Source organism: Dipteris shenzhenensis, chromosome 30 (genome assembly GCF_047967505.1).
Source record: "Dipteris shenzhenensis isolate YYH24624 ecotype China chromosome 30, Dip_SZ_1.0, whole genome shotgun sequence".
Classification (NCBI taxonomy): Eukaryota; Viridiplantae; Streptophyta; class Polypodiopsida; order Gleicheniales; family Dipteridaceae; genus Dipteris; species Dipteris shenzhenensis.
This window is the reverse complement of record NC_141625.1, coordinates 22,994,082-23,021,963: the sequence shown is the minus strand read 5'-3', so window position 1 is coordinate 23,021,963 and position 27,882 is coordinate 22,994,082. Positions and strand designations below refer to the sequence as shown.

The 27,882-nt window shown below is 40.5% G+C and overlaps 1 protein-coding gene across 2 annotated transcripts; it reads right to left on the bottom strand.

Moving 5' to 3' along the window:
- Positions 1-782: 782 nt before the first annotated feature.
- LOC147881853 (uncharacterized) lies at positions 783-5,942 on the bottom strand. 2 transcript variants are annotated; one of them, XM_087401440.1, is made up of 8 exons: positions 5,695-5,942; positions 2,579-2,659; positions 2,169-2,257; positions 2,005-2,079; positions 1,728-1,786; positions 1,529-1,615; positions 1,223-1,447; positions 783-1,129 (listed from the first exon to the last, which is right to left on the bottom strand). In XM_087401440.1, the coding sequence occupies exons 1-8, from the start codon at positions 5,815-5,817 to the stop codon at positions 1,086-1,088; spliced, it is 783 nt and encodes a 260-aa protein (XP_087257566.1). In that variant the 5' UTR covers positions 5,818-5,942; the 3' UTR covers positions 783-1,085. The 2 variants fall into 2 exon arrangements, with proteins under 2 accessions (XP_087257566.1, XP_087257568.1); XM_087401442.1 differs by having other exon boundaries at positions 1,541-1,615.
- Between the last annotated feature and the right edge of the window lie 21,940 nt (positions 5,943-27,882).

Sequence of the window (27,882 nt, the reverse complement as noted above, 5' to 3'; positions counted from 1 at the left end):
CATGAGTCGTCATAATGGTGTAAAGAGAATTGGGTCGAAGAGGAAGGAGCAAGGGATAGCAAGAGGGAGAAACAAGCAAGCGTGAGAAAGAGAAGAGATAGTCAAGAGGAAGGAGGAAAAGCAAGTGATAGAATTGAAAGGGAGGAGAAGCAAGCATGAGAAAGAGGAAGAGCAAGCATGCAATTGGAGGGGAGGGAGAAGACTAGTTCTCAGAAGGAGGGAGGTGGTGGCATGTGAAAAGATGGAGAGAGAGCAATTCAAACTTTCAGATTTAAATTTTAAATTTTGAAAGAGAGAACCCCTTCCCATATTGTTGTGTAAAGGTGACAACTAGTAGGTTCAATTGTGGGCTTTAGCCTCAGAGGCGGAAAGGTTAGGCATCCTTGGTACCCCACCATGGGACTTGCAATAGCCCACTAATCCTCCTCTAATCATTTTCTTAAAAAGAATCTTTTGAGACCCCATTTCTCTGCTGATGGCAGCCGCAAAGTGCTAATAGGAAAAGCAGTGAATTCAACTTTAGCTAAATAGCTTATATTACATTAGAGAGTTTAATATAGAAAATAACAAGTGGGAATAGGCCCTAATCCGTGAAGACGCGGTAACCCATTAATCTTATAATTTTAAGACAATAAGAGCTTCCATAGACCTACAATACTGTATCATGCTAACTACATGGTCAGCTTCCCATCGACTGACTTTTAAACGACTGATTTTAACACCAGTAACAAGATACAAAGCTAGACAAATTAAAGATAACCGCACAATGCAGCTTCATTTCAAGATACACGTAACCATATAAGCATTGTGACAACTTTAACCAATCCAATTCCTGAGTTTAGAAATTGATTTGAATGGATGCTTTTAATGCGAGGACTTGGGAAGAACTGCTCACAAGATGAAATGATTAAATGACATTTTTACAGCCATTCTACAAAATCATAGCCTTCAAACAAAGGCTTGTTACAATGCTCCCCCTAGGCAATTAACTAAAAACGTCACCTAATATTTTTCTCCTGTAAAACCTAGTTGTGCCTTTCCTTTGAGGCACCAGACCATTAGCCTATTAATCTTAGCCTATGAAATTACATGGCTCTCCCTCGACCCCTACCTCGGCCCCAACCACGGCCTGCACAAAAAGCAATGATACACTTTTAAGAAAGGGTGACCACAAGAAAAACCAAAAAAGTTTCCAAGCATTGAGTTGAGGGAAGGGGGGCACCTCGGCCTCTAAAGGCTGGAGGAGCACCCGCGTTCATATCTTCATAACCACCAGCATCCTGCTGTATATTAAAACCAGCAGCATCCTGCTGTGTATTGAAACCACCACCATAACCCCTTCCACGACCTCGAAATCCGCGTCCTCTTCCCCTACCTCGTCCCCAACCTCGCCCCCGTCCCCAACCTCCATCAAACCCATTGTAGTCCCCTCCAGCAAACACAGGACCTGCAATAAAATCATGTAACCTCAAATACAACACATATCACACAAAGGATAGCTGCACAAAAGCAGTGAAGTCAAAAGTACCTCTTCCTCTACCCCTTCCACGACCACGTCCTCGTCCTCGTCCTCGTCCTCGTCCTACTACTTCTCCGCCTCCTTGGGGTAAAACCTCTAAAACCCAAAAGCTAGTAAGTGCTTCAGCTCTATTTGCAGGTTTATACCATCCGATAAACCCATCTCTAGGGGGGGAAATTGCCTGATGACAGGTAAGTCTGGTTACTACCTTCATAATCAGAATCGGCCCATGGCTTCACTAAATCTGCAGGAAGGGGTGGCTGATACCTGTACACACAAGCACAATAAGAAAAATTGCAACATAAGTTTATTACTCAGGAACAGCTAAACTAAAAAAGCACAATACCAAACCTGTCACAAAAAAATTACAGCTGAGTAATAGCAGAACCTACATCACGACACCAATTAAATCAAAACTCCTGTCTTGCCTTGTCAACAGACCCATTACACTTAACAAAGACAGTCCAAATGGCAATTAAGCTCACCCTGTGGAAGTTACGTCTAAGTCTTTCGTCGATAAGGTGATGGTAATCATCGACACATGACGTGTTGTCTCCAACCTGCCACATTTTCATTCAATTACAGTGACAACAACAAACTTGTAGAACGAATTGCCACAAAAAATGTCAGTAGCACATGAGAAACTTACGGAAGAAGCCCCTCTTCTAATGGTTCCCAAGAATCAGTTATGTCAGTCGATCCAATTGTGGTAATCTGATGCAGAGCAGCCACTCTCCTCTGCACTATTCCAAGAAAACCAGTCATCAAGCTGTGGCAGCGCCTGAATTATAATTTATCTACAACTATACATATTTAGTACTTATCTAGATACATATTAGGCAAGTGCTCAAACTTGTTACATAAAATCCAGACAGAAAGAGCAGCTTTTAGGCGTTAGCCACGAGGCCACAAACCATCAAACTTCATCATGCAACTGTGCAGCATGACATCCCACTAGCAGCATGCACGTTTGCCAAAACCCATACAACACACTGTCACATAAACAATACAAACATCCTAACTTTCTGTCGAGAAGTAGGATGCTCTCTGTTAACCAACCTTTATTATCTCTGCTATGGTGACAGTCTTGTTTATAGCACGGCCCATGGCCTTCAATACAATTTCTGATGTCCTCTTATCCTGCAACGCCCATTCAAGTATTATTATCAACAGAATCAATCCTCCCAAGAAGACCTCGTTCTTTTTAAAAACATCAGATAGAAGTTGCAACTGCGTTAAAAACTCAAAGTAGCAATTTCTGTGCATTGCCTGAAAAATAAGAAAAAGAGTCTCCTCTTTAGGTTCATTTCAATCCTAGTTGATCAGCAAAGAACAAGAAATTCAGAAAAGTACATGCAGAAGAGTTGTACTCTTCAGCCCTGTTGGGCTCATGGACAGTCCCATTGAGGGCCTACTCCATGACAGTCCCATGTGGATGGTTGCAGCCCTAACACCATGTGTTCCAAGGGCATTCCCTCTTCAGCCCACGTGGAAGCCAGTGGTGAGGCTATGGTGCTGCCCATGTGGCAGCCAGATGCTGCAAAAGTAGCAGTTCATGTAGCCCAGGGCAACATGTGGCAGGTATTATTGGTGCCCTACGAGCATGTGTAGCACCATTGTGCTTTAAGAGATTGCCTCTTAGGGGACAAAGTAACGACCACACTGATCAATGCGTCATGCTTTCCCGTAACAACCATCTCGTGTCCCATAATAACAAGCAAAAGCTTATGATGTCCATGGAAACTTCCACACCCTCATGGCAAACGGATGTGAGAAAAAACGTGTTGCAATTGCCCCCCACTCCGTAGAGAGTATTTCATGTTCTTATAACTGCTTGCCACAGGCTCTGAGAAGCACAACTGTAGGCAAAGGGAGATCCCAGAGGAGATGGAGAGAGGCAGACTGCCCTTCTCCTTATCTCCTGCTCAAGGCCTGCGGGTTCTTCCCGGAACTGCTGCTGGAGGCTGCAGGCTGCTGAGGTTGCAAGAGCTGATGCCGAATGAGGCAGCTTTAAAATAGCTTTTTAGGGCTGTCTTCCTCCCTGCTGGCTTACTGCGTCTGTGGGACAGCTGTCCAGCCCGCTGTAAGTCCTCTGATTGGCTGCCGCCTGCTCTGTTGACCTGTACTGTCTACTGACCTGTACTGCTGCCTGTATTGCTGACTTCACCTGCCATACAGCTGATGTCATCCCTGTATCTACTGTTGGCTGCAGCTGCTGACTGTGCAGGCATTGTGCTGCACCTACCTGCCATATAACTGCTGTTGCTGTCTGCACAGGCCACATGGACCTGTATTGCTGTAGCAGGCCTGCTGTCTGCTGCAGGGCTGCCACCTAGGCGGTCATGCCTTGCGCTGCAGATGCCCATGATAGTCCCACTATGCCAAATGCATGGCCTGATTCTTGGCAATCCCTAGCTCTCACAAATCAATAGTGGCGCCCCAAGGCATATTAGGCATCCTTTTACATGAACACACAATGTTTCTCAGCATGCATTGTATACAAAGAGGAACAAGTATAAGAGTCTGCCTAATACATGCACTTGGAGAGCATGCAGAACATCAAATCACCGAATAGTGCCGTGTTTACGATATGACAATGCTAATGAAGTCCATCACCTCAAAAGAGATCAAGGAGATAATCAATCCATTTAGGTTGACAAGCCTCTACCAAAGATCACAAAACAACTCATAATATCATTTGTAAGTGCCAAAGGTATTTTTAGGCAATCTGAACATCCGGTGTCCTACGTACCGAAAATAACCTAGAAAAAGATCCTGACACTACAAGTGTGTGTAGTTATCGCAATGATCTGTCAAAATATACTATCAATTTAAATGTGCAGGCCTGCCTCTCATAATGGTGTCCGTTCTATGTGCAAAAGATTGCAACATTTAACCATAGCCACCAATTCTATTTGGCCGAGCCAAAAGCCCATGACCGAACACCTAGTCTAGCAAGGGTTACAGTTCTTCAATAAAGGGTGTCTACAAGGGCACTTTTGTGCAATCACATATTCCTACTTGGCAAATATCCATAGCCACAAGATGTACGCAATATGTGATTGGGCAATCATGTTTGATCTGCATTAATTAAATTGAAATATGTTTGTTTTTGCTATCCTCTTAATAGATTGATTCCATTTGGCAAAAGCACCACGCAAGACTCTGCATTACCATGAGCTGCTTGTCCAAAACAGATACTTGGTCATCATTTGCAATCCACAATACATGGCGAATGCTCATTTTGGACAACACCTGCGGCCTGCCTCATCGACATGCATAAGATGACACTATACCACATGTCAAGGATACATCCCAAGACAATTGATTTCATATAGAAACACAAATGAATAGATCTTTCTTTCTGCTCTTCATCCAGCACTGTACTTTTCATGCAATACTTTGTGCAGGCAGCACTTTAGACTATATTGTCCTCAACTCAACTTTTTTCCCTAGTTTGCACCCCACAAGAAGACTCTACCCCAATATGCCGGGATGAGTTAGGGTTGAATTGTGTTGCAGGTTCTATGAAGTACATAGGTCCACTCACTAAATATTCAAACACGTCTCTTGACGATCATCTGACGTTGGCACCTAAGAGAAACTCTTGAACGCTCGTGATGACCATCTTTCTAGTTAATAAATACGGTTACATATTGGGAAAGACATTAAACAATACATTTCGTCACACAAATTCTTAAAAACAGCATGGTCTTGCGTATTGTGCCCTGTTTACACACATCCAGCTTCCCATAACCACTCGTGCTACATGCGCAGAGAACCCTAACTGTCCAATGGTAGCAGCCGGTGGACTGTTATTCCCACGTCTCTGCACTACCAGTACAGTTTAAATGAGTGACAAGATAAGACCGTGTTTGGCAAGTTTAACCTCAGCCACAGTCGCCTCTCCGCTCAAAATCATAATCTGTCACTCCTTGGCTGGAAGTGTAGCAGCAAGATGACAACCGACTTAACCAATTCGGGACAGTCCGTCAGAAAAGAGTCTCCAGCGTCAGGCTAGTACGAGCAAGCAAGGCAGTCATAGCGAAGGAGTTTGTTAAACTCTTTCAGGGTGGTTACGAAGAGCTTGTGAGAGGGTGAAAAACCGCGTCAAGGAGCTACCGAAAAGCGTCCACAAGGAGGAGGATGCAAGCAAGGGAAGGAGAAAGGGGAACCTGAAGCAAGGAGGTGGCATAGGTAATGTAGTTGCGCATTTTTCCTTGGGTGGTGATACGAATCTCGTTTTGGTCGATGGGCGTGTCGGGCCGGGGCTTCTCGACACGCTGGTAGCGATCCATGAGGGGGAAGCGGCCAAGCTTTGTTGGGTGCAAAGGATTAGGGTATGTTTGTGAGAGATTTGCCTGCACACAAAAAAGAGAAGAAGAAAAAGAAGATGGAGGTGGCAAGAAAATCTATAAGTGACTCAACTGACACTCCTAATAATTGCTTTCACGTACTCCGTAAGTACATTTCTTTTCTAGAAGCTTATAATAATATTTTAATAACATAACATTATTATTAAGGGCCATCTCCGCCCGGCTTTGGCCTACATCCATGCCTAGTTTATGGTTGCGTGCGTGTTTGCGAGTGCCACCGATGTACACCCATTGCCCTCCCGCCCGAGGCACAGTGCCCCTTGATAGAACCACTCGTGTGTGAGTGTGGTGTGGGTGTGTTCAAAACAAAAAACAAGATGAATTTCATTCATTTGGCTTGCCCTAAATGGTGCGAATATGAGAGAGAGAGAGAGAGAGAGAGAAGAAGAAGAAGAAAAGAAGAGATTGAGGATACAAATAGCAAGATGGAGGATAATAGCATGTGCAACTTAGTCCAATCATAAAAATGTGCACAAAAATTCATGAAAATGTAATTTTCACTTTCACTAAATGAGGGAGTCATTACCCATCCAGGGCAGGCAAAAAAAAAGGGCAATCCCAAAGCTCCCACAGCCCCTTGGTAGGGCTGCCTCCCTACCTCGCTGGTGGCCCTCGTTCCATCCCCAAGGTAGCGGCACAATGGCTACCCCTAGTCTTGTGCACCCCTATCTTTTTAGTATGCCCCCTCCCTAGCTAGGTCTAAGTGAAGGCCGTTCTCTAAGAAGCCAAATTAGGAATTTTCATTTTGTGAAAGTCCAGAATTTTATCATTGATCCAACTCCCCACCTGCTATTTCTTTCCCTTCAAATCCTCCACCTCTCTCTCTCTCTCTCTCTCTCTCTCTCTCTCTCCTTCCTTTAACTTCATTATCTCTGAGAGTCTTCCTACACACCATCTCCACTATATTCTTTTTTGCCCTTTCAAAAAATCGTTCACCTTATTTATAGTGTAAGGCGTTGCACCTATGGATTTTTAAATCTTTTTCAGAATGTAACGCCATCGCATGAATGCCCATAGGGAGAGGATATAATTTTTCCCAAAAAAATGAGGGAAAAAAAAAGTAACTTGGTGGAAAACCTAAATACCCAATACTAAAGGCATTGGTGGGCCAGTACTATGCCACATGTAGACTAACTTACCTTTTCATAAGGGCTTGACACCCAAGCATATTTTCCCTTTCTCCATGCCCTTTGTTGGGTTGTTCCATGGACAAAAAAGGGGAGGATGCTGACATTTTCAAGGCACTTGCCTCTTTACTAGCCCCTTTATTCTAGATAGCCTCAAATTAAGTGTTTGAATGGGTGGGTATGTTATTTTTAAAAAAGGGAAATTCCAATGCTAAGCCATATTGGACCCCAAAAATCACATAAAATGCTAGTATTTACAAACAAGAGTGCACAAGTGCGCGCGGGCAGTGCCTCCTAAATACAATGATAAAGCAAGTGCCTTTGGATGCAAGAGACAAAGCAAATTATTTTCAAACGTATTAAAAGGTAATTTTTGTAGGATGATCTCCATAAATGACAATTTGAACATAGTTATTATTTTTTAACTTATAAGTGAAAATTCACAAAAGAGTTTCAATCCTCCACTCTAGCACTGCGTCTAACGAGGCAATGCTAATAAAACACTACATTTTGGCCCTTAAAATTAAAGGCAACCTCCAATCCCAACCGGTATTTCTCAATTTCAGTTAGTAAAAATAGCTGATTTCTGTGAGCACTAGCACCCCCAAGCATTGGTTCTCCCCCTGAAAAAGATAATCAAATTAATAAAAAATGAAAGTTTATTTGCATCGTCGCCTTCAGGGATGGCAAAGCATATTGGATGGCACTGCTTGATTTATTTAAGTACTTCAGTAAACACAAAATTTTGACTTGAATATTCATAGGAGATTTACTGGAGCTTTTGATGCCTGAAAACTATTGCATTACAATGACGCCACAAGCATTGGATAACTCTTGCTTGAACAAATTGCCCATATTCATAAACCCCCTCGGTGGAAAATCACTGTTTTCAGAGATCGCTCTATATTAACGGAGCCCCAATATGCCCCCTAAGCATAGTTCTAGATGCACCGAGGATAGACACTAGAATTGATATTTGGACCCTACTATCGGGTCCCCATGTACGAACCCTGCTATCTGGAGGATTAGGGTATGCATGTGGCTACTGACAAAGAAGAAGAGGTAGTAAGAAATCTATGAAGTATTTGTGAAGGTAGACGCAACTGATTGCACTCACCTATTCTACAATTTTCAGCGTTCAACAATTTGCTTCATAAGGGCAATTTCTTTTAGGGTTGAGAATTTTGTAAATAAATATACTTGAGAATTTGTTTCATAAGGGCAATTTCTTTTGGGGTTGAGAATTTTGTAAATAAATATACTTGACAGGATTGTAATAGTTATCATGAAGTTAAAATTCACTACTTGCAAATTTTCTTTGAAATTTTAGCTTCTCAATGTAGCAAATATTGATTCAATACGACAATCTTGTGCATTATTATGAAAATTTTAGTTTTGGAGGCCGAATAAATATTCCATCAAGAAGATATAGTGGGTGCCAATAGAATGCACCTTCGCCAACAACTAGCATCTAACTCCTCCATCGAAGGAATATGTTTGAATGGTTGAAGAGCAATGAAAAAAACATCTTGCTCATAATGCCTCACCAAGCTTATAAAAATTATATGTATTATAATTCATAGAAACATGCTCATCATACCTAGAGCGTGCGACTGGCACTAGTCATCGTCGCCATGAAATGGATGGCGTTTTGTGGGCAAGGAACGCTGGCCGGCGGTGTGCCAAACAAAGCCAAAATTGCGGGGATACTATAGGATGCTTCTTAAATAGTCTATGGTCATCAATTCACACACCCTCATATCACAATCCTTGAAGGGCCATCCAAAGATGTCTCTACCACACTAGTACATTGAAATCCCTTTACAATGCTTTTTGTCAATGCTTTTCCAAATTTGATGAGCTTTGATATAATTGGCAAACAAGAGGCTAAAACAAGCATCAAAATACGCATTGATCATGCATGTTCTAGCTTTGCAACATGTTTCAAGCTTGCAAAATTTTTCATGCCTTACTTTGATAAGATACATTATGATTTTTCATAGTGTATTGCATGAAATCATAATATGATCCATGAATACATGAACTCTTGAAGGGCGAGTATAGAATAACAAATATATTTTGTGTAATCAATTATCTAAATTATTAAATGAATCTTCTACATGATCCTCTAATACATCGAAACGATCAATTCTAAGGATTCAACATCCTCCACATGAAAGACTAGATCCCCACTTCTAGGTTTGAGTAATTATCCAAAGAGCTTAAACTATCAATACCTTATGGAGGTTGTATAGCCACCAACTCATGACGCAAGGGAGGATCATTGGAAGTGCTTGCTTCCATGCCATCTACTATGACATTTTGCATCTCTCCCTTTATGCCCTCATATTCAAAGAAATGTCGCTTCCTTGGTGCAACTTGTTACGTCAACTATAATCACAAAATCCAAAGGCTTGTGTATGGAGAGGTAGGAAACCAGAGAGCTCGACAACCCTTCCATTTTGGTGTAACTTTTAAGCCTTGGTTCTAGGTTCATACCTAGGCTTAGGCATTAATGGGAGGTGCAAAGGGGAGTCCATGAGAGGGCTTAAAGGATAAGGTCTCTTTGGGACACATGGAATCAAACTTATAGAGAGAGAGAGAGAGCTCATCTTGGAAGAAAGTTGAGAGAGAAGGAACAGGGAAGGAACCTCATGGGGGGTTCACGTCCAAGACAACAAGGGTAACCTATAGGCCACGGCTAGTGGTGAACATCTTTGGAGCCCTCTTAATTAGCTTCTGTATCATTGGTATTAGAGCCTTGCAAGCGTTCAATTAGGTTCCATTGTAGCTATTGAGAAACATTTCATGCTTCAACTACAACGACCAACGAGTAGAGACACAGTAGTAGGGCAGTTGTTCAGCTTCTCAAGTACATCACACCTGGCTATGTGTTTGATGCAGACCTTCTAAAAATTTTATCTAAAACACGAAGCCTAGTAAAGTGAAGTAAGGAACTTATGTCAGTGACCTCCACTGCCATTTGAGATCCACTTTAATGACAAAGATTTATAGCTTGGGCCAGAAGCTTAAAATGCAGTACATGATAGCTACTAAAGGCGCAAGTCATGCAACATTATGGCACGAGATGGAGGTCGTAGATTGTGTGACCTGATAAGCCTACCTAAAAGCTTCGATCTTTGATTGCCTTGTTTATCTGAGGAGTAAGGTAAAACTACTCAAAGCATTGATTGACAAAAATTAGCTGTGTGCGCATGCATCAAAATTGAGACCACATTGTAGTGGGCACTCACCCACATCCCCTTACAATATATTCCCATGAAAAATGAGCCCAAAACACTTGATGCCAATAGTGTCTCAGGTCACCCATGTTGATAGTTAAATACCAATAGTTTTTTTGTTAAGAATGTCGAATCATATGGGTTCAGAGGGAGAAATCCTAGTAGCATATTTTCCAACACCTTTTGTGAACAAGCCCTCAAAAGTTGATTTTTGAACAGTCTTATAGTGCCAAAAGCAAAATAAGATTTGAAGTTGTGGTTGATGGATCGTTCATTTACCTTACAACATAAATTAGCATTGCAATGTGCATCAACAGAGCATCACAAATTGTTGCCTTATTCTCTCCCGCTCAATGAATATCTATTCTAGTTGTACATGATGGAATTTAGTGGCAGCAGCAACCTTGATTAGCATTGCAATTTATGGTTTAGATCATAGCCACATCAAGGGTCTAAAGGACCTTGAAAAAAAAGCCATGTCACATTTTTACAATGCTTTCATTTACCCCTCTCTCCCCAAGGTTAAAGCCATTTCTAAGGTCACAATATCCCTTTCTTTCTTAAAGCCTCTTTTCTTTCTAAAAGTTCTAAGGCCTATCATCCTCTAAACCTTGCCAAATCCGAAGAAGAGGATCTGAGTTTCAGATCAAGGGAAGTAAAAGAGTGGGCTTAAAAGACGAGAACAAGAATCAAAGAAAAACGTGCTGACTTCAAAGATAAATCCAAAACTTCAAACAAATACCAAGAAAATGGGCATTGTATTTCTCTTTCTGTTATAAAGCTTTTTGCTTTATAATATCTCAGAAATTCTCATTTTTAAAATGACAAGTCCAGAAAGAGAGGAAACGATTAGGGAGCGAGAGGAAAGGCCTAGAAAAGCAGAAGTGATACTTGAAGAGGAAACACAGGAGGAAGTGCATAATGAAATTCAAGAGGATAGCATGATATTGATTACAATGATTATGGAATTCCATATTCAGAATTCATTAAACTAGAAACTCGAACACAAAATATAGAAAAGCAGTTAGGGATGATTAATGATACATTAAAAACTCTAATTGAAGCCATATCTAAGCTATCCAATTCTCAATCGGTAGCTTCTATGGCACAATCATCGACTCATCCTAATCAAGTGAGAGGGCCACCTCATGCCTTAAAGAAACCTTTAATATCCTTAAGGACTTAAAACCACCAATTTTCAATGGGGAAGAAAAAGGACGCAACAAGAATGTGATAAATATGTTCTTGCAAAAATGGCAAGACTTCCATCGACTTATGAACTCTCCTGAAAATCCAGTTGTGGAAGTCAACCCTTGGAAATAAGGCTTATAAATGGTGGATGAGCCTCAGGGGAAATGATAGGGTTCCTAGGTATGGGGCTAAATTTGAACAAGCTTTCTTAAAGGGGTTTTTACCAAAAAATGAGCTAGAAAGAGCTTGGGAGGCTTGGGACAATTATAGCATGGGTAAGAACATTTTAGTCTAGTACATGACAAATTATAAAGAGGAGTCCCTAAGTTGAGAGGAGTCGACATGCTCCAAAAGGTAAGATGTTTTGTAAGAGGTCTAAAAGGCACAAGGTTGAGGTGAGAAGAAATTCTCCCAAGACCTTCAAAGAAGAATGAATGACGATATGATGGGAAAATCTAAAGCTTGAAATTCAAAAGAAATAGGTTTTAAGAAAGGGGCACTTCAAGAACGAGGTTTCTTAGGCACCACCCAAGAAACCTCAAACACAAAGATATACTCTCCTAAAGAAGGAGTATATGAAAGGGCCAAGCAGGAAAATGTTTGCTTCAAATGTTTGGGCAAGACCATGCTTCTTGGAACAAAAACAAATAAGCAGGAGCCAAAGCCTCAAGCAAACATTCACAAAAATGAATATACGTGGTGCAACTGTGCTGTCGCTTAATGGTACTAAAATGTACACTCAAGTAGAGGTTTTTCATGAGGACGGGACCCATATGTATTGCCTATTATCGGCAATGTGGTAGCCCACCTTTTGTCCTCATGACATAATGAGGATGCACAGGGACAAAAAGTAAGAGTGATGGTTGTTGATAGTGCCACACAAAATTTCTTAAACTATTCATTAGTTAAGAAATTCAAGTTGCTAGAGAGTCCCACTGCCCATAAATAATGTCATCTCTATAGCAAAGGGAAGTGATAAACGATTTGAAACAGTGCCATGATTCATGGTATAGAGGTGGATATACAAGGTTATAACGATATGCCTTGGATTTCCAAATTATGCATCTCGATCAAACAAATGTTGTGAACAGCGAGTCATGAAAAAAGACAAAGATTCATGAGTTATCGTTTGCAATAGGCTATTATGATTTTTCACTAGTCTTAAATATTGATCAATTTTATAATCTTTTGGAGACATTAATGAGAACTATTTTAATAAGTTTTACAAGATAAGCATAGTTTCAAACTACTTTTTAAAAATGTACACATTGCTAATTTAAAGATGAAAAAGTTTCTACTTTTCACATCAAATGACAAATTGAGAAAACAAGATCAATGATATGATCTAATATTCTTTGAAACTACTAATAGTTCAAGCAGTCTAAGTAAAGTTAAAAACAATATTTACTTGGAATTACAAAAATGTGAATACTGGGGCCTAGCCCAATGGCAAGGGCAATCATTAGACAGATGGTTGCCCATGCAGATGCCACACCACACATTATCTCGTCTCAAAAATAAGTGAGGATTTCTTGGGTCTTCCCTTGTCAATCCCCCCTTGGGGTAGTATCGCTACAAAAGGTCCATCCCAATCATTTAAGCTCATCCCACTCATTGAATTAGAGCATATATTTGGTGTTAAGATAAGTAGGTATATGTAGTCTATAGCCAAAGAAAAGGCTTATTAAAAGAAAATATTTTGATAGATGTAGAAAGTAAGTCAAATATCTAAATGGTCAAAATTTTTATCATTTTTTAAAATGATGTAAATCTAGATTTTAGAATCCACTTTGTTGATAAAGTTGAACGGATAGAAATTTCCATCAATGGAACATAGTTTTCATCCAAAAAAAGGAAGATTTTAAGCATGAACAAATGCAAATTTTATTCCATTAGAAGGAAAAAGAATTTGTCACGTAAACTTTCATCGACGGAAAAAATCCATCAATGGATTTTCCTTTTCCGTCGACAAAAATTTCAATCCATCAACTAAATTTTTTCTCATCGATGAAACTTGGGATTTCAAAATCCAGCGCGATTCAGGAATCCCAAATTTCATCGATGAAAAAAAAATTATGTCAGTGAATTTTTTCCTATTCATGAATATTTTTTCCTGACGATGAAATTTGGAGTTCTAAAATCATTCGGAATTCTGGAATCCTAAATTTCATCAATGGGAAAAATTTATGTCGATGGATTGAAATTTCCGTCGATGGAAAAAAAAAACCTTTATGGGAAAAAAATTTTGTCGATGGAAAATTTTCATCGAACATAATTTTAACATGGCAAATTTTTTGCTATATATTTTTGGTCATTCATGAATCGAAATTCATCATTTTTTGGGTGAAAAGTTTGTTCCATTGACAAATGTTTTCCTCTTTTCAAACAAAAATTTTATTTAGTTCACGTTTGTCAACAAAGTGGATTCTAGAATCTAAATTTTCAAAAAGACAATTGTTGTCATATTCACGCTTCCAAATCTAGCCTTTTGAAACTAAAAACTGTATTTTTGCAATCGATCCAACCTATAGATAAAAAATAGAGTAAAATGATAAATTGTAGTAATCACAATCATTTACAATTTGACCATTTGAATCTTTGGGTTTCTATCTAAATCTAGAGACATATTTGCTTTGAATAAACTTCTTCTCTGGTGGTCAACTCCATACAACCTACCCATCTTACTATCAAAATATGTTAAAAGTCAACCATTTGATCAACTTTGTATAAAAAGAAAAGTTGTTTTGTTAGATAATGCACTAGCCCAATTCATCAAATTATATAAGATCTTAAAGTAACATCATTTTTACCAACTATCAATTTGTGGACAGCATATGTACAACAAGTACTCTAGAAATGTATATTGGTACAAAACATATCCATGAGGGCAATGCTATTACTTATGTGGAAGTCAATTGATAAAAAACTCTTTCAACCAATGCACAAGGGAGGTATGATCTATAGGTGCTTAAACAACGCGACAAAAGAGAAAAGTGATTCATCGATGTGTGGACATGATTAATTTATAGGATGTAGAAATTCTTGTATATGGATTTGAGTAAAAAATGTATGGGCGCTTGCACAAGAAAACAATTAGTATTTAAAGAAAAATCTCTAACAACTCTCTTAGTTGAATAAAATAGTTTCTTCTCCTTTGTAATTTGTCACATTTTTCAAATTAAAGAAAAGAACACTTTTTTCAATTGATAATATTAGACATCTTTGGATTCTAGAGTAAAATTTAAGTAATATTTTATGTAATCTTTTTTCACAAAGTACCAGTTTTAAAAATGTTTAATATGAAGTGTATATTTTGTCCCTATAATTTTGAAAAATATACAAATTATTGGGGCTTTTTTTCGAAAATGGACTTGACTTGTTGTTTGCATGATTTTGTTGTCATTTTTTGACTTAGTGTTTGTTTTTAGTCAAGAATGGTTGTATCGTCTTGGGAATGGCTTGCAGCAGCGTTATTTAAATAAATTCGCTTGCAGCAGCATTATTTAAATAAATTCATTTTGCTTAAAAAAGATGGTAGAGTCTTCCAGATTCAGGGAGAACATGATGTTCCCAACTCTTCCCTTATTTGTTCGATGGAATTGGATCGACTTCTACAACAACAGCAGTGCAAGGTATATCTTTGTGAACTTTCTTTTATTGGTGATTTTATTTTAACTACGTCTAAAAAGGATAAATTTTCTATTGATGTGATAAAGCAGTATAATCTTCATTTAAGGATTTAATGGTCGAATGTAAAGATGTTTTTCCAAGTGACTTTCCTGATCGTTTACCTCCCAAGCGAGGTGTAGATTAAAAAAAAGACATAATTGCTAGATCTAGCCCTATTTGTAAGCCATCATATAGACTTAGTCAAATGGAAGAACATGAGGCTGAAAGACAATTAATTAAATACCTTAGGAAGGGCCAAATTCAGCTCAATAATTCACCATGGTCATCACCAATTTTACTAGTAAAGAAAAATGATGGCAATATGCATAGATTATAGAGCCTTAAATAAAATCATAATTAAAAATAAGTACCCTATGCCTCTCATTGATGAGCTCTTTGATCAATTGCAAGGGGCAAAATGTTTTACTAAAATTGACTTAAGATCAGGATATTACCAAGTGCAAATTAGAGAAGAGGATGTCCCTAAGACATCATTTTTTGCTAGGTATGAGCATTATTAGTTTAAAGTAATGCCATTTGGTTTAGCTAATGCTCTAGCAACTTTTATGACACTTATGAATAGCGTCTTGAGGCCATATTTAGGAAAATTTGATGTAGTATTTTTAGATGATATCCTAATCTATAGTGAAGCGAGGAAAAAGCATCTGAAACCTTTGAGGAAAGTGTTCCAACTTTTTAGAGATAATTCTCTTTTTGCAAAAGAATCCAAATGCGAGTTCTTTGCAAAAGAAGTGAAGCACTTGGGACATATTATATCCCAAGAAGGGATTCGTATGGATCTCAAGAAGATAAGGGGCATATTGGAATGGCACATCCTACAAACCTACAAGAATTGCATACATTCTTAGACTTGTCTGGATTTTATAGGATATTTATCCAAGACCATACTAAGATTGTTGTTCTGATGACAACTTTAGGGGAAGGTAAGTACCTTCATATGGAATGAACCTGAAAGGAATAGTTTTGAAGAGTTAAAGATAGCTATAGCATCTACTCTTGTCTTAAAGGTAGTGGACCCCAATGAACCATTCATGGTTGAAATAGATACCAATATTTTGATGTGGGAGCGGTACTTCTACAGTACATATGTACTTTTTCTTATTGGATATTTTTCAACCATATATTTTGCTATTGTTATGCACCTAATAACATAAGTTGTTTTTAGGTAGCAAATTGATGGTATGTGATTCAATTTGTGATATACAAGCTTATTAAGCGGGCACTAAAAAAGTTCATCACCCAACCATGGCCTCTAGGGTACTCATGGTGTCTTGGATGTGAACCCCACATGAGGTTCCTTCTCTCTCAACTTTCTTCCAAGATGAGCATTCTATCTAGAAACCTCCCTTAAACTCAACACTTGCCAAGTGGCTCTTAGTTTGGTGCCATGTGTCCCAAAATGACCTTACCCTTTAAGCCATGACATCATGGACTCCCCTTTGCACCTCTCATTAATGCCTAAGCCTAGGTATGAACCTAGACCCAAGTGCCTTGGAAGCCACACCAAAATGCAAGTGTTGTCAAGCCCTCTAGTTTCCCACCTCTCCACCATAACCAATCGTTTGGCTCTTGTGATAATGGTTGATGCAACATTCCCTTCCCCTGAAGAGCATTTATGTCCTCAAAAACAAAATTGGGAAACCTCCTCTAGAGATTGCTAACCCTTTTCCATGTTGAACTCTCTTCAGGTCTATCTTTCCACTTAACCATACATTCTTGCCATATAGTATGCCATGTTCTTTTTTCTTGTCTATCTAAAATTATTTCTGATTCATGTGGTAAAGCATCATGTTCAATGAGTTAAATTAGGACTTCCTTTCCAATGACATTGTCATCATCTCCTAATTTTCTTTTTAGTCTACTCACATGAAAAATTGGATGTACTCTACATCCCTCTGGTAAGGCTAATTTGTAAGCAAGTTCTCCAATTCTCTTAAGTATTGTGAATGATCCACAATACCTAGGAGACAACTTTGGACATTTACCTATCTTTCAAGATTTTGAAGATTCAGGTACCTTGAGATAGAATTTCTCATTTACTTCAAACTTCAACCTTGTACGATGGGGTTTTGCATAACTTTTTGCTCTATCTTGAGCCCTTCTGATTCCATCTTTAGCTAACTTAAGCATTTGATTCGTATCCTCACGAAAGTCTTTAGCTGCTTGAACCATCTCTTTTTCGAGTCCCACTACAACTGGGGCTCTAGATTGAAATCTATGCATCATTATGAATGGACTAAAACTTGTAGCCGAATGTTTAGCACTATTATCTGAAAATTCTAATATGGGCAAATACTATTCCCAATTATTTTTCCAATTATTTACATGTGCGTGAAGCATATCCTCAATGACCTGATTGGCCCTTTCAGTTTGGCCATACCTTTGTGGATGATCTGCGGTGCTCATATTCAAAGAAGTTTCCAACCTCATAAATGTAGCCCTCCAAAAATGGCTGTTGAATTTGCTATCCCAGTCATCACTAACAAAATCGGTTGGTAGCCCATACAATTTATAAATATACTCCACAAATGACTAGCTAATTCTGGAGTTCTAATAAACTCTTCATTGGTTGGAATAAAGTAAGCCATCTTGGTCAATCAATCCACAATACCCCACACAGAGTCATGCCCCATCTATGTCCTAGGTAATCCAATAAAAAATCCTATGGAGATGCTTTCCCATTTTCTAGATGGAATCTCCAATGGGTGTAGGATGCTTCCTATATTAAGGTGTGCAACCTTATTGACTTGGCATTCTCGACACTTCAATAATAGTCTTGGATATCCTTATCTTTCCAAACCAAAAGAATTGCCTCTTCAGAAGCGGATATATCTTTTGAATCATGGGTGTCCAGTACTCAGACTATCATCACACTTAAAAAGAGTTTGGTAGCTAATGTCATTATTATCTAGGACACATACTCTACCCTTGTAGAGTAGGTAGCCATCTTCAATAGTATACTTTTTCCATTTGAGTCCTTTATCACCAACCTGTGGTGTGTCACCATTTCCAATTGCTTTCCATATTTCGTAAATGCGAGGATCAAACTCACATTTTCCTTTTAAGGACTCTAGGAAATCATTTTGGAATTGAGTAAAACTCAATTCATTAACAATTGGCATTAGGGAGTCTGCTACCACATTGAACTTCCCCTTCCGATATGTCAATTGAATATCAAACTCTTGCATTCTTTCAACCCACTTAGCTTTTTCACCTTTAAGCTCAACTGATTGCAAATCCACGTAATGCCTTCTTGATAAAAATGATCTCAAATTTAGCACCATACAAATAGTGCCTCCATTTCTTCAAAGCATAAGCTATAGCATGCAGTTCCTTTGATAGCCCGACTCTCTTGGGAGAAGTTTTTTGTAACTCCATACATGCTCAAATGTGTTACGATTCACATTAAACTTCTCTAGGCATGACAACCATGTGAATACATTGCATTGCACAAAATATAATGAATGTAAAATCAAAAGGAAAATTATTATTTACAATGAATCAATGCTATTTCTAACTTATCATCATGACAATCATATTTAAAGGAGAGACGTCTTGAAGGTACATACTACAATATATTAATATAGGAGCAATTTATAAGTATTGATGACATGAAAATAAGAAACATATCAAATAGGTTATAATTGAATACTATAACATCTTTGTGCCAAAGACTATGTGTGTGACTATTTCTTTTTCAGACACAACCTAGAGCATCAAAGAGTGAAGATAGGCCTCGAGATAAGAGTGGGGTCATTTGCTATGAATGCAATGAAAAAGGTCACTATCGCCTCGAGTGTCCTAGATTAAGAAAGAAAGAAGAAAAACAAGTATCCTTGTTAGAAGCTTCTTCAAGGGATGAGGAAAGAGAGGTAATGATGGCTAAATGGGGGCGTGGTAAAGCAAAAGAAGAAGAAGAAAGCAAGGAAGAAGTAGAGAAACATCTGGAAGAGGAATGCCGTAGTAAGAAAAAGAAGGTATCTAGAAGGAGAATTAGCCAGTCAGACTTTCCTTTAGGACAAGGCATTGGAAGCTATGACTTGTTGTCCAACCTTAATGAAAAGAAAGCTCATATCACCTTTGGTCAATTACTTGCTTTGTCTCCAAAACTACGGAAGGAATGGGGAAAGCTAGCAAGCACGAGTGTCAAAGAAGAAAAAGAAGAAAAGTGCCATTCTTGTTGTTCAAAAGGTAGATATAGATGTTGGTCATGATGTATCTATGGTTGATGTGATCATTGATGGTGAAGTGATTTATAATGTTTACATTGATGGAGGTGCATCACACACAAGCTAGCTATTGGGTTTACACCATTTCAACTAGTGTATGGAATAGAAGCCATTTTGCCCATTGAATTGGAGATACATAGTCTTCGCACTACTATTGTTGCACAAGAAAAGAAGGATAGGAGGATGCCTATGCTCAATGCTTGGTACAGCTAGAAGCCTTGGATGAATGTAGATTACAGGCCTTACAAAACTTGGAAGATTCTCAAAAGAGGCGCAAGGCCCATTTTGACACCAAATTATGTAAAAAGAAAGATATTGCAAAAGGAGATTCGGTCATGAGATTTGATAGCCATCTGAATAAGCAGCTAGGCAAAAAGTTTATCGGCCGATGGGAGGTACAATATCGAGTCAAAAAGAAGTTCACAAATGGAACCTATCAGCTTGAGCATGTTGATGGCATGGTGATACGTAGACGCACCAATGAGTATCGCCTTAAATGCTTCTATGCTCGACCACTGTTATGGATAAACTTGACCAAAGTAAAAGGCATAAATATGTGTATGTGCTTGTATGTGTGGCAATAGTATAATAAAATATGGTGTGCATAAGGCCCAGGGTTAAGGTGGCAGGGCATGACCATGTGCCACCCTTCCATGTAAGAGGACCCATAAGGTGTGTTGTACATAATCCATGGTAGTAATAATATAAAATGATAAGGTGGCATGGGTCCTCCATGCACCACCCCTCCACCTAGGTGGTCCCATGCCTACATTTAGTGAGATATGGCCCAAGGACCATGGGAGAAGTAATATAAAATAGGTGGAGATGGATATTATATTGGATTATTCCCTCCATGTAGGATAGGCCCATGTGGGGGGGGTGTAGAAAGTCCAAGAATGCAAGTTAAATAATGGGAAAGTAGGATGAGGTGGCAAGATTCCTTTGCCAACCCTCCACTTGTCCTCCTAGATGTTTGAACGCATTATAAAACTGGGAAGAGACCAAGGGAGTATCTTAGACTTGGGATATGGGGGCTGATGTATGTGGAAAAATAAGGCAAAGGGTTATCGCACACAATTGAGAGTGCATAAGCGCCTAGCCCACATGGGACACTCTTCCACACACACCATGCATGTGGGAGGATGCATTTATTAGGAGAGACCCCCTCTCTGTTGAGAGTTCACGCTCAACATCATGTGATCATGTGTGCATAGCACCATCACATGATCATATGTGCATAGCACTAACCTTATAGAGTGCTATAAAGGAAAGGGTTAGATCCCCTAACCCAAACCCTAAAATTGTTTGTATATATTCTATTTTTTCAACTGAATCTAGTGTACAGTTAGTCATTTGTGGTGTGCTCTCTAGCTGTGCCCTCTCTCCTCATCTCCACTCTTCTCCTCTCCCCTCTTCATATTTTGTCATGGTATTAGAGCTCCCTTGCCTTCCGTTGAGGCATTGCGATTCTTGAGAACGTGAGAGAGATTGTGAGATTGAGAGTTCTCTTGAGTGATTGTGAGATTCTTCCCTTCACTTCCGTTGAGAGAAATTTCCATCCATTGAGAGGAAATTTCCGTCCATTATTCTTTCTTTGAGTGAAAGAGAGCATTCTTTGAGTGCTTATGATAGTTTCTTGTGAGGGAGAGAGAGACTTATGTTCATGAGATTTCCGTGAATCTCATCCATTTCGATTCATTGTGATTTGAGAGATTTCTTCTAAAGAGACTCAATGAGAGAGGGAGGTTTCTAATTCCGAGTATGTGAGATAGAGAGATCCTTGAAGAAACATGAAGGAAATATCCATGGGCTACTTCTCTGAATCTCGGCTGCCATAGCAATGAGAAGCAGTGCCGACAAGCAACCCTTGTTGTCGCCATCTACCTCCAACGACTACAATGGCTGAGGTAATGCTCTCCAATAGCCACGAGACTGCAGCTCTACCTCAAACTACATCTTCGAGCTTTGTTACAAATGGCTCAATGACTTGAGTCTCTCCTAGCCGTCCGCCTCTCCAACACCAGCTCTAAAAGGCTCCTTACATAGCCTCACCAATGACCTTCTGGTCGGCACTTCAACAACTTCAGAGGCCTTTAATAGTTAGTCATTGTGAGCCTCCTCCACCCTCACGGCAACCGGTGCCCCGACCTTGCAGTCTGCACAGGCGTCTGCACAGGCTGCACCATCTACAAAGGGCTCCAGCCAATGTACCTCCGACGGAATCACTAGATTCAGTGCCTCCGATGGCTCCTCGATGACCAACAGAATAGTCGCAACCTACTAGTAGCCGCTACACCTAGCTTGAACAACGGCGCTCCTCCACATGCCAGCCGTGTCCCAGCCATAGTCACCCGAGAACTCGCTAGTGAGGTAAGACAGGGGAGATCCAGAGAATGGGCCAAGGTACAGTGGGCAGTCAAGGCCATACCAGATGCTGCCGGAGGGAGCGGCTTTCTTAGACAAAGTTTTCCTCATCGAGATGCAGGGATCACTGGAGCCAACCTTGCGAATGAGCTCATTGCTCAGCTTGAGAGAGGTTTGGCCGACCAAGGAGGAGGAGGACAGAGCGGTGGCAGCGGCAGCAGCCATATCCAAGCCTCCTTCATCAAAGCCTCCAGCACCCAGCAACGAGCCCACGCACGAGCAACGACCAGCTCCGTCGATGAAAATCCTGAGCGGTCAACGGAATCACCATATTCTGTCGAAATCTTGACAAGATTCCGGTTCTCCAAGCGACATGTGGCAGATAGCCACTCGACATGTGGCCACCCGTAGACTCGGACCCTTCTCAGATAGTTTTTACCCCCGTCCAATAAACTACCCATATCTTTCCGACGCTTCTTTGTTTCCTATGAAACTTATATAAGAGCGAAGCCCATTTCAAGTGCATCTCAATATGTGATTGAATATTTTATATCATGTCTCTATTGAAAGTTATGGGTCTCTGTGTCTTATGATAGTTTCGAGAGTGTTTTGAGCTAAGTGTAAAGGTGTCTATGAAGGAGGTGCAATGTTTCCTCGAAACCTACCCCTCTGACCCAATCAGCCCCTTCAAACTCCTCGATATATATTAGTTCATGTCATGTTGAGTCGTAAGATCTTCTTTCAACAATGTATCGCTCTTCTCTTTGGCACAGACTGGCTTGCTGAGATTAGGGCCTCCACTGATTCTTTCCTTCTCCCTATGCTTGAGTACAACATCACTTGGGATGTACCATCTTCATTCTCATCTAAGGGAGGATAGTATGGTGTGGTATCTGTTGAGATATCGAGCTCCACTCGAGATATGCCAGGGTGACTGTTGGGTACTTATGTCACCGACTTGTTAGCTGGAGATGCGGTTGGTACACCGCCCATGAATAATAGCTGGATGATAGCTATCCTTATCTACACTAGTTCGTGGCTCAGTTAGTATGCCACCTTAGTTAGTTGAGTTTGGTTTGAGACCCACATATAGGGTTCTTCTATTTCTTTGTACTTGAGTTCTTTTGGCTTACACAACTAAGAAGAGGAAAACTGTTTTCAGCCTCCACCTTTGTGTGTATTCCCCCATTGTGATTGTGAGAAAGCCTCAAGTGAGACTCCTTCCCTCTCTCCCACTATCTTCACGTGGTATCAGAGCCTTGTTCGTGGTAAGGAGCTCAAGAAAGCAAGCCAAGTTCGTGGTGTCCTGGTAAGAGGACCAGTGTTGCTTTCCTATTTCGAGTTTGGGAGCAAATCTCTGCAGGTAGCACAGCCAGAAGTGCAGGAGTGCACTGTTTCAGATTGAGACGCCCTTCGCGGTGTGGCGAGAGCGCAGTATATGCTGCGGGCAAAGGCAAAACCCTTGGTGACTTTATTTTTCTGATTTGAGGCCGTTTCGGGGCCCATTTTGAAGGCGGAAGTTCTTCGCAGGCACTCAGAGAAAGGCCCTGTTTTTTGCTGTGCGACCACTGCGCGGCTAGTCGGTGGAAAGGTGCCGCAGAAATTGCATCATATGCGTGTGTGCAGAGATATTGGGAGTTGCAGATTCATGCTTGTTGCCTGTTGATGCAAAATCGTCACTAGGAAGTGACTGTGTGGTGAAAAACCACTTTCGTCAGTTTTGCAGTTCTGCCCGTGTGAGGCAAAAGCTGTGTTTTTTGCAGTGACAGAATATTTTGCAGTGTTCTGTAATGGCATCTGATTCTCTTTCACAGATTGTCAATGAAAAGCTTGATAAGAACAACTTCCAGGCATGGAAGTTTAGAATGACGAATTTCTTGATGGGAAAAGGCTATTGGGAGTTCATTACAGGAAATGAAGAAGAACCTGTTCTTCCTAATGTTCCCAGTCAACAGGAAATGCAGGCATTCAAAGGATGGCATGAGAGAGCCAGGAAAGTTATGTACTGGCTGTCTATCAGTATTTCGGACTCCATGATTGTGCATATTCAGGATGCAAGTACGCCAAAGGTGGCATGGGATACTTTGGCTAAAATGTACAGCACAAATACGCAGGCCAGGAAAATGCAGCTCAAGCAGGAGCTACACAATGTGCAAAGAGAAAACATGAGCATCAATGACTACCACATGAAGGTGAAGAAAATTGCGGATGCACTTGCTTCCATTGGGTCGCCAATGGATGATGATGATTTGGTTTCTGTGACCTTGAATGGTCTAGGAAAGGATTATGCACAATTCCGGACATCCATTGCCGTCCGTGAAAAATTTCCAGATTTTGAGGAGTTGATTGCTCTTCTAATTTCTGAAGAGCAGAGAAATGGGGGTGCATCTTCTTCAGCAGGAACTTCAAAAGAAACTGTCTTCTACTCAAATGCTGGCAGAGGTAGAGGCAGAGGTAGAGGAGGCCAATCTGCAGGCCGTGGTAGAAATCAGAATATGCAGCAAACGTAAGAAAACCAGTCCTATGCAGGAGGACGTGGTAACTCTAGAGGCAGGGGGAGCAAAAGAGGCCGTGGTGGATGGCAGAGAAGCCAAAATGCAAACAGCAATGTTGAATGCTACTATTGTGGCAAAATGGGTCATATGGCTAAAGACTGCTACAAAAAGCAGAATGACATTATGAGTGGAAAATTGCAACAAGGCAATTATGCATCCTCTAGTAGACAGGGTGATGACAGAAATGAGCATTTGTTTATGGTGCAGCATATGACAAATTGTGTCACAAGTGCAGAAGAAAGCAATGATGTGTGGTATGTTGACTCGGGTGCATCAAACCACATGACAGGTCACGCTGAATGGATGCAGGATGCAAGGAAAATGGAAAAACCAGGATTTGTGGAGACTGGTGATGATACTGCACATCCTATTGTGCAGATTGGCAAAATTCCTTTGTCTATGCAGGATGGGAAAAAGAAATACTTGTCTGATGTATTTCATGTCCCGAACATCACCAAGAACCTGGTTTCTGTTGGTCAGATGGTTGAGCAGGGCTTGCAGGTCAGATTTAATCCTCATGGATGCTTTGTTAAGGATATGAAAAATAATGGTCGCTTGATAGCAAAAGGAAAGAAGAAGGGCAGGATGTTTACGTTGGATGCGGACATGCCTGAATTGAGTGCAGCAATGTTTGCACATGGGACCGGTGTAGTTGCAGATATTGATATATGGCACAAACGCATTGGTCATGTTAATATACAGCGACTTAAATCAATGCAAGCCCAAAATATTGTTGCAGGATTGCCTAAATTCAAGGTTGCAGAAATGCACAAGGTTTGTGAAGCCTGTCAATTTGGGAAACAGGCAAGGAAACCTTTTCCTAGGCATGTTCAAGAGAGTAAAAAGCCATTGGAATTAATCCACTCTGATGTGTGGACTACAAAAGCTGCATCTATTGGAGGCTGTCACTATTTTGTCACATTTATTGATGACTTCAGCTGAAAACTGTGGGTGTATTTTATGAAAAAGAAAAGTGAAGTGTTTGGGCACTTCAAAGCTTTCAAAGCTATGGTTGAAAAAGAAACAGGCCTGCAAATAAAATGCCTAAGGTTAGATGGAGGGGGAGAGTACCTCTCAAATGAGTTTGCAAGGTTCTTGCAGGAGCATGGTATAAAGCAGCAATATTCATGTAGTCATACCCCACAGCAAAATGGAATTGCAGAAAGAAAAAACAGGCATATTGGAGAGGTATCTCGGGCTATGCTAAATGAAAAAGATCTACCAGATTATTATTGGGCTGAAGCAGTTGCTACAGTAGTCTATATAATGAACAGAACTCCCACTACAGCAATACGTGGCATGACGCCAGAGGAGATGTATACTGGTAGGAAACCAGATATTTCTCATTTAAAGATTTTTGGTTGCATTGCCTATGTCCATGTGCCAGATGAGTTGAGGTCCAAGTTGGATCCAAAAGCTGAGAAGTGCGTCTTTATTGGTTATTCTCTGCAGCAGAAAGGGTATAGATGCTATAACCCTTCTACACGTAAGTTCACAGTGAGCAGAGATGTTGTTTTTGATGAGATGAGCAGTTGGTATAAACCAGTAAATGTGATGATTGATGTAGATGCACAAAATGGTAATGCTGCACAGAATGCACAGCAGCAATCACAAAATATCAGTGGACCTGGAGTGTCCTCTACCAGTGGTTCACATACTTCGCCATGGACAACAGGCAGATTGAGATCAGGAGAATCCCCTCAAAGCAATGCAGAGAGTGGTACACAGGTATCACGAAAAGGAAAAGAGAAGGTAGATCAGCCCATGTATGATGTGAATGCAGGTCACTCTTGTGTGGATGGTGAATCCAGTGGCTCAGAATAGAGCATTGATGATGAGTTGGGTATTCCTTCTGTTGTTACACCTGGAGTAAGGAAGACCAGGGATATTTTGAGAGCACCTGGAAGTGAGCCTATTTTGCGCAGGTCTACCAGGGTTAGGTATCCTGTGGATAGGCTGAAATATGATGGATTTACAGCCATTCACTATGCCTATATGGTCAAAGTGATACAGGAACCAGAACCCACTTCTTTTGAGCAAGCCATGGGAAATGAAAAATGGGAGAAAGCCATGGATGAAGAAATGGATGCCTTGGATGCTAATGCTACATGGGAATCGGTGCCTTTGCCTAAAGGCAAGAATGCAATTGGTTGTAAGTGGGTTTATAAGATCAAGCACAATGCAGATGGTTCTGTGAATAGATACAAGGCAAGATTAGTTGTGAAGGGGTATGCACAGACATATGGCATTGATTATGAAGAAACTTTCAGCCCGGTTGCAAGGATGGCAACCGTAAGAGCAGTCATTGCTATGGCTGCATCAAAGGGATGGTCTTTACATCAGATGGATGTAAAGAATGCCTTCTTGCATGGTGATTTGCAAGAAGAGGTCTTTATGGAGCAGCCAGCAGGTTATGTTCATGCTATTCATCCTGAGTTTGTTTGCAGGTTGAAGAAAGCCTTGTATGGCTTGAAGCAAGCACCTAGAGCATGGTCTGACAAGATAGGACAGTATCTTGTCACTATTGGCTTTCAGATTTCCAAGGCAGATTTCTCACTCTATGTGAGAAAAACAGAGAAAGGGATTATGCTGCTTGTCATTTATGTTGATGATTTGATCATCACAGGTGATAGTGATGAAGATATCCTTCATGTGAAAATGCTATTGAAGCAGAAGTTTGAGATGAAGGATTTGGGAGAGCTGCGTTATTTCTTGGGCATTGAGGTGATTAGATCACCAAGTGGGATACAGCTCTTGCAGAGGCAGTATGGATTGGACATGCTGTCCAAATATGGGATGACAGGCTGTAAGCCTATTTCAGTTCCTTTGGAGCAGAATGTGAAGCTGAGCACAGATGCAGGTGAGCTTCTGGAAGACCCTACTATGTACAGACGCATAGTAGGAAGTTTGATTTACATGACTATTACCAGGCCAGATTTGAGCTATGCTGTTGGGTTGAAAAGTCAGTTTATGCAGGCTCCAAGGAAACCACATTTGGATGCGGCTAGACGCATACTCAGGTATGTGAAGTCCACATTGCAGTATGGACTATTTTATGAGGCTGGGGTTCAGATACAGTTGTATGGATACACTGATGCTGATTGGGCTGGTAGCATTTCTGATAGACGATCTACCAGTGGATATGTGTTCTCTTTTGGGAGTGCTGCAGTCACTTGGAGCAGCAAGAAACAGCCTACAGTTGCCTTGTCGAGCACAGAGGCTGAGTACAGGGGTGCAGCAATGGCTGCATGTGAGGTAGCTTGGTTGCATAAGCTACTCTATGATATGCATCAGTCTACAAATGGGCCGGTTGTCATTTATTGTGACAACATGAGCAAGATACACTTGGCAAAGAACCCAGTCTTTCATGCTAGAACAAAGCACATTGAGGTGCATTATCACTATGTGCGGGAGAAGGTTTTACTAGGTCTTATTGATCTAGTTTATGTCAGCACAGAGGATCAGGTAGCTGACATATTCACGAAAGCATTGGGCGCAGAGAAGCTGCGCAAGTTTAGAGACATGCTTGGTGTGCAGGATTTGGGATTGAGCTCGAGGGGGAGTGTTGAGATATCGAGCTCCACTCGAG